Genomic DNA, 15,391 nt, shown 5'->3' on the forward strand with positions numbered 1-15,391 from the left:
GGAGGGAAGGCAGGGCAGTCAACCTCCACGCCAACTAACCATGCCAACCTGCGCCAGCGCCAACTAAGAAGTCTCCTTCCCTCCGTTCTCTTCTCTCTCTCTCTCCCAACCTCTCCCTGCGCCGCAGTGCATAACTAACTCAGACAGGGAGAACGGCTTCAACAGCTCCCTGCAGCTGCCCGACGCCACGCTCAACTTCGCCAAGAAACACCCACTGATGGAGGACAAAGCTCTGGGTCGCCCCCTGCTGCTGACCAAGGGCGTCAACTTCACCAAGCTGGCGGTGGACCGGGTCAGCGGCCTGGATCAGCGGGCGTACAACATGCTGTTCATCGGCACAGGTAGGGAGAGGCTCCATCGCCTCGGTCATCAGGGAAAACATTGGTGTGTTTTTATGGAAAAATATAAAGTCCTGTAAAAAAAAAAAAGTAGTCTTGAAGTGGCATTTCACCTCTTTACACTCCAAAGACAAAACCTTACCAAGTGTTTTTGGTTTAGCGTCTGGTGCAATTATCTTACTACACCTGAAATAAGACAAAACTAACTTATAGGTAACTTTTCCTTGAGATAGAGGAGTTGTTTTATGTAAATAATTCCTTAATGTTGATGAAAAACTACTAGCTTCACTGGCAGATTATTTCACTTATAATATGAGAAAGTATAATAGTCTCTCAAATGACATTTCAATTCATTACGTTGCAAAACCACAAACTCTTACCAAGTATTGTTGGTATAATTTCTAGTGCAAATACCTACATACACTTGAAACTAGATAAAATAAATTTACAGGATTTTTTTTTTTTTTTTGCAGAATGTAGAAGCTTGTTTTATACAGTGTTGTATAAAGTACTGAAATCTCAGAGTCAAGTAAAAGTACAAGTACCTCTCCAAAATACGACTTTGGTAAAAGTCGAAGTCACTGACTGAAATGTTACTTGAGTAAAAGTCTTAAAGTATCTGAAACTTCTTGTACTTAAGTATGGGAATTACTGTAAAAATGGATGTACTCAAGTAATGTAATGAAAAGTACAAGTAAAAAGTAAAACAAGGCAAGTTTGAATGACATTTTTTATATTTTGGTAAACTTGTCAAATAAACTTAAAATAATGTACCCAACCAAGTGCAGGCAAAATGAAACCTGCTAATAAATTGTTCCAGTTTTAAAGAGTAGCACATGTTAATGGTTTGTGGTTTTGAACTTGCATGCCTTTCCTATATTCGTTAAATTCAGTCTAAATTGCTATCGCTATGGCTTCTGTCCCCCATTGAACTAGGGTGACCAGACGTCCTCTTTTTCCCGGACATGTCCTACTTTTCAGACCTAAAAAGATGTCCGGGGGGAATTTGAAAATTGTCCGGGATTTTGGTCAACTGCCTCAAACACATTACATAGCTTACAGTGCATTATAGGGCACGGCGCTGCGTGTCACGTAATCCCTGAGCCGCGTCAGTGCGGGCAGCACGCTTCTCTGTTGGGCCCCCCCACCCACCCGCTGCAAGGTGTTCTGATTTCTAATTTCCCCAACACTGGGAGAAGCTAAGCAGGTGTATCCTATTGGAGGTGATGAACAAGCCCAGGCAAGCAGGCTACGGACTTTGTTCGGTAGCCTGCTTGCTACTTGCTAATCAGTAGGTGGGGTCAAAACACTTTGTTTCTCTCTCTCGCTTTTTTGTAACGAGTAACTAAACCACACATTGAAAATGTATCGGAGTAAAAGTACGCAATTAAGTTCGGAAATGTAGTGAAGTAAAAGTGAAAGTCATCAAAATTTTTCATACTCGAGGAAAGTATGAAGTACTCCAAAATATACTTAAGTAAAGTAGTGAAGTATTTGTACTTTGTTACTATACAACACTGGTTTTATATAAATAATTTCTTAATATTGATGAAAAAGTTCCATTAGCAGATAATTTAATTTATAACTTGCACTTTTTCATCAATATTAAGAGAAGATATACTTAGTTCTTTGAGCGCAGAAGTCCAGCAGCTGCAAGATACAGACACGATAAAGACATAAATCTACAGTATAGAGCGTAGGAATATAGTTCGGTCCAATTTCAATGATTCAATAACAGCAGCACCATGCTGGAATCTAAAAACAAGAAAACGAAAGATAAGTAATTTCAAATAACGGCCTTATCTGCCATCCTCTTTGGCTTTTTCTAGCTCTAGTTCTTAGTGTTATAACTCAAAACAAGAGGGTTTGCAAAAATATTCATGACCCTTATACTTTCTCACAATTTTATAAGCACAATTCTTTAAGGATTTGATGTAGTGGTGCACCGATTGCGGTTTCCTGATTTTTGCTGATACCGATTTTTTTTTTGTTTTTTTTTTTTTGCTTTTAGCCTGAAAATTCAGAGTATCGGCTGATGCTGATTCCCTAAAATTCAAATGCAGCTTAATACAGTCCTGGAAGAAAAAACTGCTCAAGGTTGCAAACGGCTTGAGACAGTATAAGATTGGAGTCTTCACTCAGAGGCTTCTTCAAACCCAATGCACCACAGACTGCTACAGGAGAGCCTTCCTTCCCATCGCTATAACCATTTATAGTGACTCTTTGAAGAAATTTAGTTTGCAAAAAGTCATCTAATTTCTCTTTGGGATTTCGGAATAGAGTATAAACGACTCGGGTTGCATTTGCAGTTACAACTTACATTTCATATCCTTTACTCTGCTTCTTTTTCTTTCCTCTTAGCAACTATCCACCTCTTTGTCTCACATAAAATCCCAATGAAGCAAACGTTGCAGCGGGTATCTGCAGCAAAACGCAAACACGTTTGAGATCAGTGCACTCCTCAAACTGAAAAAAAAAAAAAGCAACTTAAGATCAAACTTGCAGCCTTCACGCTCCAGCTCAGAATGCAGCTCATATTCATCACCTCAGACTCGACGTTTAGCACTCCGAGGCGTTTTGACGTGTGTTCCAGGGCTGATAAAAAGTGCTCCCTGGTTGCAAATCATCCTGATCCTTGCAGAGCAGTGCCACCCGAGAGAACATCCTGTTCTCCATCTTTAGGGGAGAGGAAGACAAAGAAAAAAAAGGCAAAAATGTTGAATCGTCTCTGTTATTTGTTGCACACGGGCGAGTTAGGTCTTACGAGCTTTGGCGAAAGCTGGACTTGTCATGTTTGATTACATGATGTCGCGCGGCGTTTCTTTTTATTTGGAGCTTCTGACGACGTGTCGAAAATCCTTGAATTTCATTTAGGTGTTTACAAGGTTTGGAAAGTGCTCCTTGATTTCTCTATAAAGTCCTTGAAAGTGCCTGATATTCAAACTGCACAGTTTTGTAATAAAGTGCAATCTAGTGTTCGACCGAAGGCCTAAATTTGAAAAGTGTCATTTATGGTTCAAATCAGATATTTTCATACACCTAATAAAAAAAGAGAGACACATTTTTTTTTCTCACTGTCTGAAGTTAAACCAGATTAAATGTTTATTGTTTTAGGTCAGTTAGAATTCCCAAAATTATTTCTATGCCATAAGCGAGAACAGTTTTTGTAACTTTCTTCAATTCCGGAGGTTTGTGAAGATGAGCCATTTCTCGAGCTGGCCCTAGCCTAGTTCATTTGTTTTGGTTGTAATTACCCAGAATTTCTTGCGATATCGTTGAGCTTCCTAAGATTTTAGGCGGACCAGAATTTGTTTTTGGTTTTGTTGTTTTTGGTCCGCCTCAAAACAACACACCTCCCCAGACAAACGAAAAGCGGACCAAACAGAGCTTGTGTGAATGCACCCTAAGATAATATGTCCACAGTGTGGTGCTGGAACAGTTTGAGAATGAACCTTAAACATGCTTGAATATTACCTGTGTGTGCGTGTCCGTGTGTGTGTGTGTGTGCGCATTGAGGGAACTCCGCGGTGTCCGTTAAACAGGTAAGAGCTCACAGGCTGTGGCAGCAGCCAGGTGACGGCCGCTGGAATTAGACATGGTGGCACACAAACAACACGCCATATGGCCAGACTTCAGCTGGCTTTCAATTAAGGCCTTCATTTGCATGCTGAGAAACACCTCCACGCATCAAGGGAAACGTCTCACCTATGCCCAGCTTAATTAATATCTCCGGTCAGCAGGAACAGGGCCCCATATGCTGGCGGCTCTGATCGGAAATCGGCTCGTCCGCTCAAGACTCCTCATGCTGAGTAGCGCCGGTATTTAAAACGCAACTGCTTGCCATTCAGAGCAGCGCGTGGGCGGAGACGGTGAGACAGCGACGGAGTGCGGGCCAAACCGGACAGACACGTGCCACACACACACATGCCACACACACACACCCTGTTGCGCGCGCTCTTCCAACTCGCAGCACAAACCCAGAAGGGGCCCCAGGCAGACGCTCAGAGTGCCGGTCGGGCTCCCGGCGCAGCGTGCTGACAGCTGATGTGAAGCGAGAAACAGGGAGAGACTGTAGAGACGGTTTTTCTGCGGGATTGAGGGATTAGCTGACGTTGCATGATGATGCGCCTGCTGCTTTCTGCGCCTCTACTGTACATGAACGTACGCAGGGCCGTGCAGAGACCTTTGGAGGGGCAGGGGCTCACTCTCCCTTCGCCCTCCCTCTGCACGCGCCTGAACGTGCGTGTGTTTCGCTCCTCTCTAGCCTCCCTGGCGCTGACGAGTTAGGTTCTTGTGTTTTTGCCTGACATTCTTAGTAAGTAAAACCGACTTTTTTTTCGCTTTAAGGCACATTATAATTTTATTCCCTCCATCAGGACACACCTGCAGGGTGTCCGCGCATCCTTAAAAAGTTTTAAATTCATTAAGGCCTTAAAATGCCTTAAATTAATTTAAACCGTGTAAGTTAGACTTAAATACGTAAATCACTGATTTTAGATTTCCTCATTGCAGGACAATTTAATGTCTTATATTCCATTTAGTTAATTTTTTTTACTGAGACTTTTCTGTCAGGCAAAAGTTTGAGTCGCCCAAAGAGGTCTTCATTACATTCTGTGTCTCAAGGCGCTGTCTGCTGAGTCTATGAATTTGCATAAGCCTCGACTTCAGCCTATTCCTTTTTTTGGTCAAATATTTGTAAAATTGTATTTTGTTTTGTTTTCATTTTTGTAAACTTGTTGAATTACCATAATAAAGTGAATATGAATAAACTCTTGCTAGCTAGCCAGCTAACTTTTCTTTTAAGTCATATTTGAGATATATAGCATTTTTATAACAACTGAAGGTAACATGGTTGCTTGATTCGTCTTTAAATTTCACTTTGTGGCTGGAAAACGCACAGCACTGCCCCTTTAATCACCAGGACCTCACAAGACGGTGGATTTCAGAGCGTTAAGACCGTCTCAGACATCAAGGTCACCCCACCAGCTGCGCCTGAGACCATCTTCATCACCGGGGATCTAAACTTGTTTCTCTCCCTCCTGCAGCAGCAGCTCCCCACGCACCGCGCTTCTCTGATGCCGCTGCCCCCCAGGGTGCTAAAAGCGAGCAGAAATGCTAATCTTTTTTAAAATCGTCTTTAAATAGTTTTTTGCTGCGAAAAGAAGCCGGACTTTCCAGCTGGTACATTTTTAGCCCAACTGGCCTGGAAAGTTTAGAAAACTCATCTGCGCTCTCCGCTTCATCATCACCGACATGTTTCGCAGTTTTCTCCCTTCTTTTAAAATCCAGAAACTTTTAACAGGTAGAGTTATCATCATTAAATAATTTCAGCGCTTCTCCTTTTACAAGACGAGCAAATATGATTAATGCCGAGAGCTTCACCTTGTGCTTCAGAAAGAAAAGAAAAACGTCTTAAACGTGATGGGAATCTGAGCTTTTAGATCATTTAGGCTCAAAAAGGAACAGTTAAAGCCCGAGGCTCACAGTGCAGCTTCATATAGCGTCATAAAGTACAACAGAGATTTTTTTTTTCTTTTCCTGCACATGATCATATTTCATCATTAATATTTAAACAAATTCCTTTGGAGTCGCAGGTGTGAATTTATTCAGCTTTCATGAATATTTAAATAAAAACTCTCTGCAGCCACTGATCATAAATAGTTAATATGATTGGTATAGATTCATGGGTCAATTTACTGTGCAGAATCCCAGTTGAACCCAGTGTTCCCAGTATTCCCAATGTTCCATAATGATGCATTCAGGAAAACTTTTTTCATATCTAAATAATGTGCCCACCCATCCAGAGGTTTTTCCATCCTTTCCTCCATCTACTCTTTCCATCCTTCTTCTGTCACCGTGTCCTTCCCTCTTTTCTTTTATTAACCCCTTCAGCCTTATTTTGTCCTATCCACTCTTCGTTGCATATTTCAGTCCTTCTTTTCATCCATGTCATTTCTTCTCTTCTTTCTTTCACCCTCCTCTCCACTCTTCTATTTTTTCTTATTGTCTTTCTAACATCCATCCTTTCTTACAACCCTTCATCCTTCCTTCCACATAGTTCTTCCTTCCTTTTCTGTTTTCTTGCTTTCTTCTGTTTTTCATCTTTTTTCCTTCTTTCTTCTCTCCTTTTTTATCCTTCCTTATTTCCTTCCATTCTTTCTTTTTTCCTTCTCTTCTCCCCTTCATTCATATTTTCTCCCTTCCTTCATTCTATTCTTCTGTCCTATGTTCCTTCCTTCTATTGTCCCCTTCTTCCATATTTCCTTCCTTCTTTCTTTCCTTCTGTCCTTTCTATTCTTCCACTCTTCCTTGCTTCCTTCCTCTTTGTTTCCTTTGTTCTTCCTTCCTTCGTTGCTTCCTTTTTGCCTTCCTTCCATCCTCTCTCCTCTCGTTCCTTCCTTTGTTCCTCCTGTCTTTCCGTTCTTCCTTCTTTCTTTTCCTTCCTTCCCTTCTTCCTTCCTTCCATCTATTGAAGGAAGGAGTACAAAACCACGCAGGTCTTGCACTTAAATCCTGACCAGATGTTAACATCTGCAGTAAGTTCTTAGTGAATCGATACTCTGCCATCATGTCTCCAACTTTAAACTTTAAAAGTCATTGTTATCGACGTCCAACCAGACGTTACCTGCATGAAGCTGCTCTTGTTGGATGAGTTGCTTGCCTGAGCAGAGCAGAGTTAAGTGTTTGTTGCTTGTTGCTTGTTGCATTCCAGCTCAGGGCTGGCTCCAGAGGGTGCTCATCCTGGGCTCCGAGGCCCACGTGATCGAGGAGATCCAGCTGTTCGACTCGGCCCAGCCCGTGGACAGCCTGACCATCTCACACTCCAAGGTAAGAACGCCAACCAACGATCTGCTCCAGACGCGGCATAAACACTAAAGTGACATATTTTCTCTCTTTTTTTGCTATAAAAACAGTTGTGGAAACATTTCACATCCATTTTAGACTGTGTTGGTGCCCCATTACAACTAAGGGCCGTGGTATTTGTCGGGGTGTGTGCGTGAAAATACAGATTCACCGCAACAAACCCGAGGGAGAAATGACTTTGATTTTTTTTTAAAAAGAAAAAGGAGCTGTTCATGGTCTTTTATGCAGTTATGTCATTATGAGCTTCCTGTTTTCCCCTCCATGTTGAAAAGGTTTTTATGTGTCTTAAATGCTAAATGTCTTTTTTTTAGTGTGTATACTAACAGAAAGTACACTGTATACTTCAGTTAACAGTGAAGTATACACGATTAATTGATTACTAAATTAGTTGACGATTACTTCAATAGTGAATTCATCACGATTAATCCAATTAATTGTTTCGGTCGTAGTAGAAACTACTTCCTGCTTTGCTTCTGGAATCTTCTTCTTCCCCCCCAGGACATTGTCGTATAATTTTGGAGATCTATTGGCTTCTTTGTTGTCTCATCTCAAGTTCATTTGTATTCCTTTTCAGCGCTGTTCCTCTGTCTGTGTTGATCGGTTAATACCCTTTTTTGCCTGATGCTTATGATTATGGATCATCTGTCAGCGGACGTTGAATGAGGGGGTATTCATCAGCCCCGTTTCATATCGGGTCTCACCTCATGAAGCTGAAACTCCCCCGTTATCAGCGCTGTAATTCCACGACTTTAGCCTGACGGGGAGCTGAACCTCTGGTGCACACGTCTCTCTACGGCTTCTTAAATCGATGGACTTTGGTCCGGGTGTTCTCGTCTCCAAAGCCTACTGCTTATCTCGTTAATGCGGGCTTAGCCATGGCCAGACATATTTTATGACGGCTTTCTGTAAAGGGCCGCAAACCAGATTGGATTGGAAGAGGGCAGGAGGGTGTGTGTTATTGTAATTGAGAGCGATTATCCCATTATCTCCTCTAACCCATAACTCTGTCACTCTCCCGTCTTCTCTCTGTGTTTATCTCTCCTCCTCTTCTCCTTCATCTCTCCCTCTGGATTGTGCCCGGCTCCCCGCCCCGTTCTTTGTCCTCGCCCTTTCTCGCTTCCCTTTGTAGAAGTACTTGTACATCGGATCTCGTTCCGAGGTTCTCCAGCTGCCCTTGGCCAACTGCAGCCGCTATCAGTCTCAGCCAGACTGTCTGCTCGCCAGGGACCCCTACTGCGCTTGGGACAACGAGGGCCGGGCCTGCGTCCGCATCGACCTCCACCGAGGGTGAGACGAGTTCTTTTCTCCGCCCCTGTTGGCTCGGTTTGTGTCGAACGATTGTTGCGGTCGCCGTCTTGAGGGACGGGTTTCTGGAACATTCTTTGTAACCAAAACTTAAGCTACCAGGTCTACTGTTTTTGTTTTAATATTTATGGTGATTTTAGGTGATAGACCAACACAAAAGTGGTGTGTGATTATAAAATGGAAGGAACATAGCAGAATATTCTTTTGCAAAAGTATGACACACATTTGTATTCAGCAGTGCTGAGTCAATGCTACACAAAACCACTTTCCACTCCAATCACAGCTACAGCTATCGCCCGAGTATTAGCTGCAGGTTCACATCCTGCTTTGGATGTGAACCTGCAGTCTCAAGTCTTTAAAACCCTTTGAAAGTTTTTTTTCCCCCAGGATTTAATTGGATTTAGCTTAATCCATTTCCTGCTTTTTAACTTTTACCATCTTTCTTTTTATTGCTAAGTAAAACACGTCACTGTACCCAGTATCTTTCAAGGAGAGGACGTTTGTCTCTCATCTGATCATATCGCCGTCTTCCAAAAAACATAAAAAATTTCAAATCCAACTTCTTGTGGCTCCTTTGTAACCTACGCTGTGGGGAGTTTGATCTAGATATTATTTAGGTGTGTCAAAGTAAAAGAGGCTGAAGACAAATTCAAACCATTTTTTTTCTAGTCACTTTATGTAATTTCTTGCATCCAATATTGCACAAACTATCCCTCAAGGTGTCAAAATATCTCTCAGGTCTCCAAGTTGAGTCGTTTTTCTGTTTCGTTTCCAGGTCCACCTCCTCCCTCTCCCAGGACCTCATGCTGGATAGGTTTAGCCGTGGAAAAGCCAAGTTTGATAAGCCTGTCTCCATCCCCAGTCCTGGTGAGTATGAGCTATGCCTCACTGGTGCCCCCTTGTGAGAGTTAAGTGTCAATGCAAGAGCAAGTTAGCTTAAAGATGGAAACTAGACTTGACATCATCTTGGTGAATACATAAAGCGGAATAAATTGAAATCAAGCAGAAGAAAGTTGCCTAAGCACAGATTGATCATGGATGACCTGTAGCTCAGTCTCCTGTCTTTTCTTCCCTACACCCTCCGACCCTTTCGTTCCGCTGCAGAGCACTCCCGATTGAGAAACGTAACGGTGGTCGTTGGGTCCGACATGGTGCTGCCTTGCCAGCTCATCTCCAACTTGGCCCAGCCCTTCTGGGTGGTCAACGACCGCGAGCTGCAGCTGGGCGACCCGGAAGCAGGAGGACCTCGCTTTGACCGGACCCTCAGAGCCCTCATCGTCCCCGAAGCGGGCCAGATGCAAGCCGGCCGCTACATCTGCTACTCCGAGGAGCAAGGGGTCAAGTTTCAGACAGAGCGCTACCAGGTGGCAGTCGTCGCCAGCGCCCCGGTGTTCATGGAAGCCCGGGCGCCGGACAGCAGCATGGGGCTCTTCTGGGTGTTAGTCATCACTCTAGGAGCGGCGTGCCTTCTCCTCCTGGTGGCAGCTCTCTACCTGCGCAGGAGGCTGAAGCTGGCATTAGGGAAGGGTGCTGACATGAAGCCTCTGGAGAGCACCCTGGTCTACCCCATTACCCTACCCAAGGAGCCGCCCACCTTCGTGCCCAGCAAGATGCCGAGCGACGAAGACCGCTTCTGGGAGACGGGCGCCAACTACTACTACTCGGACGGCTCGCTGAAGATCGTTCCCGGCCACGCCCTGGGCCCCAGCAGTGTCAGCAGCACGGCGTCGCCCAGCGCCATTCCCGGCCAGCCCATCCACTCCCCAAGCCGGCTCAGCCTCACCAACATCCGAGGCTCAGGTAGCAACGGCTACATCCGCCTCAACCTGAGCACAGCGGGGGAGGAGAGGGCTAGCGGGCCCGGCGTTGGGGGCGGCGGGCTGGGAGGGCTGGGCGTGGGCGGGAACGACTACTCCAGTCCCTTCAAGGAGGAGCTGAGACGCACCCTACAGCAGAGAAGCGTCCTGCCCGACGCCAACCCAGAGGAGTCGTCCGTCTAGGCCTTTCTCTCCTCCGTCTTTATTCCCCCCCGAGGTGGAACAAGAAATCCAACCAAAGCTACCTCGCCTCCTTCCGAGGACGCCTGCTCTCTCTCTGTCTTTTAGCGACACGCTGTCCACTCCCATACTCTCTCTCGTCTCACTCTGCCAATGCCTGTTTGGCTCTCCGTAGACTTCTATTAGCGCTCAGCATGTTCAGCACACACACACTCCGCATACCGTGTTTGCCAACAGTTGCTGTGTTTCGGGCAACACAGAGTCTTGGTTGTGACCGTCTCTGCTTCCACTGTGCAACTGCCACTTGTGTACATTTTGTATTTAGAAGACCAAAAAAAAAAAAAAAAGGTGAACACAAAGGAGACCCACCTCAAGCATGGAACCCCCCCTGCCCAACAAACGGTGTTATTTTATTCCTTCACATGGGCACAGCTCGTTCTTTTCCTTTGAGCTCAGCCTCTGTTCTGGGACCAGTTAACAACGAGGGCCGACTAACTGGAAATATGGATTATTTTGTGTGTGGATGTGTGTGTGTCTGCTTGTGTCCCTTGAGACTGCTTACTGCACTTAAAAAGCTGGAAGCCTGTCTTTCTTCATTTTTGTATTTGTGAGCCAGGAGTGAGAGTGTGATCCAAAAGAAAAAAAATCTCCAAGCAAGACGACAATCATGTCCCAGTGGCAGGAGCTGTGTGTGTGTGGGGGGGGGAGGAAGAAAGGAGACAAAAAATAAAGAGAAAGGAAATGAGACGGAGGGATGGAAGTGAGGAGAGTTTCAAAATGAAGGACAATCTTTAAAGACTTTTTTCCTGCTCGATTTTAATTCTTTTCCTGCTGGAGGACTCCTTCGATTTCTTCCGATTTAATTTAATGTGACGCTCGGTTTGAATTGAGACGATTCCCGTCTCTCTTTCTCTTCGTGGTGCCGTTTTGTTTGACTTCTGGACCACGGCAGTGTTCAAACGGTTTGCTAGTGACTAATGGCTCACCTCTGTGAACGACATTACTTGTCGCTCAGTCCCGCACGGTGACCTTCAGATCCACTCCTCTCCGTGTGACATTTATCCGAGTGGCGGCGTGTGACAGACGGGTGTCTGGATTTGGACCTTTTTTGAACTCTCGTTTTGGTCTTTCGAGAAGAAAGAAAGGCTTTGCTCGCGCGGAGTTGATTGCGAATCGAAGCCGACGCGAAGACGATCGGCGCACAGAATGTAGTGGAACCCTTATCGTCGCGACGGCTGTGGATGTCCCATGAAATGCTTTATTTTATTTTGTCTTTTTCTCAGTGTTTTGTGAAGAAGGTGGCAACTTGCACTGCCAAGAAGGAGACTACCACTCCGGATGCAAACACACACTTGTTTTGATTGTTAAGGAGCCCAGCCATCCAGGACTACAGAGCGAATGTGAAGCACCCGTAGAGCCCATGGAACCCCAAACCCCCGACCTCCCTTCACCGAAGCCTAGAGACTGAGCCGGGGCTACTGTGGACACCTACACTACAAGAACTCACACAGTGTTCAAATGGAGGAAATGGACCGACAGACTGATTGCTGCCATGCTGATAAACTACTGGCCCCAGGCGGAAAGATGCCACGAAGAAGTGAAAGGTAATTTTTTGTTCTCTCTCTCTCTTTTAAAATAGGATTTTGAGTGCTACTAAGATTTCCAGAGCAAATGACCTCTTTGGAAAAGAATAAATGGCTTTCGAAATTTTAAGGTGCAGTCACACCAACTCTGCTTGGGCCGCTTTGTTCGGATTCTGGTTCGTTTGGGAGAGGTGTGAATAGGCCCGATGACAGCAAAATTTCATGACAGAAGTTATTCCAATAAACGGTGATATCGTTGTTAGGCCTAAGTGTGGACGCGTAATCGAACTCTAACCAAAACAGAGTTAACTTTGGTCCATCTAAAAACCTAGGCCTTAGTTCAGTTGAGTTGAATGCATTCACACCAGACCAGAGACTGCTCCAAAAACAGGAAGCAGCTCATAGGGCAGTGCATTCTGGGTAAATCCAACCAAAACAAACGCACGTCTTGTGCTAGCGGGAGGAATGCCCTGCAGTCTTTTAGGTAAGACAAAAGACAAATCATACAAGCGCTAAACCATGACCATTGCGTTTTTGTTTACTTTTTGTGAAGTAGGAAGTTGTGCTCTTCGTCGTCTTCAGAGGTTTTTTATGCCATTTCCTTCAGTAGTTCTTGGTGCAGCACCAACACAGGGGGGGTAGAGACAAGGGTTTAACAATAATAATGATGCATTTTATTTGTCAGCGTCTTTCAAAACACCCAAGGAAACCTTACAACATTAAGAACACAAATTAAACAGTAAAGAAATGGCTACAAAGACAAAGAAAAGTGTGCAGTGTGAATGTGAACTGCACCAGCTGAAAATGGAACAAATGTCGCAATTTTGGTCTCCAATTGAACTGAACTGAACGATCAGGTGTGAAAACAGCCTTAAAGTGGGACGTTTCCAGTGCATTCAGAAAAATCTTCACAAAAAGGCCTGTCACGATAACAAATTCTGCAGGACGATAAATCGTCCCGGAAGTAACTGAGATAATATTGCTGTTTTGAGAACATTTTCAAGTAGTATAATTGCAATTGCTTAATAATGCAAGAGCACATTCTCAAATATCAACAAACTTTAAATTCTAATAAACATTTAACACTGAACCTGGAAGACATTTTAAATACCCACAATAAACAAACAAAACAACAGAAGCGTTAAATAAAATGAATTATGACGTTTCTGGAAATGTTACAAAATTTTCTTTCAAAAGAAAAAGGTCTAGTTGAGACCGAAGCACCAGACTGAAGACTTTAGTCCTCCAGTCTTTGGTAGAAAGAGAAAGAAGAGAAAAATGATAAATCACGCAAATGGAAATAATTGAGTTTGTTTTAGTTTATCCTGCTAATAATTGACTTATTTCTCAATTAATGGCAATAATTGAGCCAAATTGTACTAAATTGTGGATTATTACTAAATTAATCTCTTTCTTCAAAATTCTACACACAAATACTCAATATTAAAAATGTGGGGGGAAAAATAATTTAGTGTTTTGTCGATGCCACAAGATTCGCTCACTTGTCTTTGGGCCGTTTCACCAAATGAACATCATTTGGTACAATGCTGCAACATGATATGTGGAAGAAGTGAAGAACTGTGAAGACTTTCCGGATGCACTGTATCTGTACTCGGCTCCGTTGGTCAATTTCTAGTCATTTTTTTGTCACTTTAGAAACTCCAAACGTGTCTTATTTGGATTCTAAGAGCATAATTGTGACGTGGAAAGGAAACGATACATGGTCAATGTAAAAAAAAAAAAAAAAGTTATGTATAAGTTCAAGGGGTATGCATACTTTTGCAAGAAACGGCTCTACTGTAACTACTGAAGCACAGCTTTCTGCTGATACTAACATGAGTTGTTTGTTTCCTTGCAGTGTTTTTTTTTTATTTATTTTTGTTTCATCGTGTATCTTGTGGATGTGCCTGTGGAGACCGGAGGAACGCATGAAGGAGCCGGAAAGTAAAGTACCTTGTGTTGTTCCCACTGTGTACAGAGCGACGGAAAAAAAAAATAATCTAAAGAACCCTACGACTGAGGAGGGCGTCAGCCATCAGCACTTCATCCTACTGTTGCATGATCTTCTCTGCAAGTGGACTGCACACCTTCGATAATGATCATCCCTGTGCAAAAAGTGAAACATTTCCATCCCTTTTTGGACTCTTTTTTTTTTTTTTTTTTTTTCCAGGCTCTGACGTTGTGCAAACACTAAAGATCTCTTGACAAAAAAAAAAAAAAAAGACAAAAAAATAAATAAAAAACCAGCAAAATTTCACGCCTCAAGAGCTGTACAGTAAATTCATGGCTGTGTTTCGACATGTTTACTTTCTCTGTGCCTCTTCACCGTTCCGGAAAGAAAAGAAAAGGAAAAAAAAAAACCCCGCCAAAGTAGACTGCAGTTGCTTTTGTTCCTGTCGAAATTCCTGAATAAGTTTTATTTGATTCCAGATCGATATCTTAAGTCTCAGCAATCCGTCCGCTTTGCTGCGCTGAGCTGGTGTCAGCAACCTTCCTGCATATTTTATCTGCGGCTAAACTTCCCCTCAAGCAAAAGGCGAAACGTGTCTGAAAACTGAGGAAGCTGCTGTTTGTTTCCTGTTTACAAGTCAGTACTGATCTCCTGGGCCAACATATATATATATATACGTATATATATATATATATATATATATATATATATATATATATATATATATATATATATATATATATATATATATATATATATACACACACACACATATGCACACCCCCACACACACATACAGTACAGACCAAAAGTTTGGACACACCTTTCTAATTCAATGGGTTTTCTTTATTTTCATGACTATTTATAAGGCAAGAAATCCCACTTATTAACCTGACAGGGCAGGTTGACCTATGAAGTGAAAACCATTTCAGGTGACGACCTCTTGAAGCTCATCAAGAAAATGCAGAGTGTGTGCAAAGCAGTAATCACAGCAAAAGGTTGCTACTTTGAAGAAACTAGAATATAAGGGCTATTTTCAGTTGTTTTACACTTTTTTTGTTTAGTGCATATTTCCACATGTGTTATTCATAGTTTTGATGCCTTCAGTGTGAATCTACAATGTCAATAGTCATGAAAATAAAGGAAACTCATTGAATTAAAAGGTGTGTCCAAACTTTTGGTCTGTACTGTATATATATATATATATATACTTTTTTTTTTTTATCTCCCCGACGTGAAGAAATGCTGAAATTGGAAACCGTTTTCAGCCCTTGAAACCGGAATGCAAAGCTGCTGACTTGAAGCAAATGAACAAACTGCTCACTTTATTTTTAAATCTCTCGTGGCAAAAAA

At 43.1% G+C, this 15,391-nt stretch overlaps 1 protein-coding gene across 3 annotated transcripts in view; it reads left to right on the forward strand.

Moving 5' to 3' along the window:
• The window catches only part of sema4c (semaphorin 4C), a 130,942-nt gene extending 116,242 nt beyond the window's left edge, over positions 1 to 14,700 (forward strand). For 2 of the 3 annotated variants that reach the window (XM_023343514.1, XM_023343513.1), the window contains exons 12-17: positions 128 to 341; positions 7,051 to 7,166; positions 8,332 to 8,489; positions 9,283 to 9,374; positions 9,612 to 12,108; positions 13,946 to 14,700. In XM_023343514.1, coding sequence (XP_023199282.1) covers positions 128 to 341; positions 7,051 to 7,166; positions 8,332 to 8,489; positions 9,283 to 9,374; positions 9,612 to 10,507 — 1,476 coding nt within the window. In that variant the 3' untranslated portion in view covers positions 10,508 to 12,108; positions 13,946 to 14,700. The remainder of the gene's footprint in view (positions 1 to 127; positions 342 to 7,050; positions 7,167 to 8,331; positions 8,490 to 9,282; positions 9,375 to 9,611; positions 12,109 to 13,945) is intronic. The other variant, XM_023343515.1, reaches the window with a different exon arrangement.
• Positions 14,701 to 15,391: the final 691 nt, after the last annotated feature.

This window comes from Xiphophorus maculatus, chromosome 12 (assembly GCF_002775205.1).
Source record: "Xiphophorus maculatus strain JP 163 A chromosome 12, X_maculatus-5.0-male, whole genome shotgun sequence".
Lineage (NCBI taxonomy): Eukaryota > Metazoa > Chordata > Actinopteri > Cyprinodontiformes > Poeciliidae > Xiphophorus > Xiphophorus maculatus.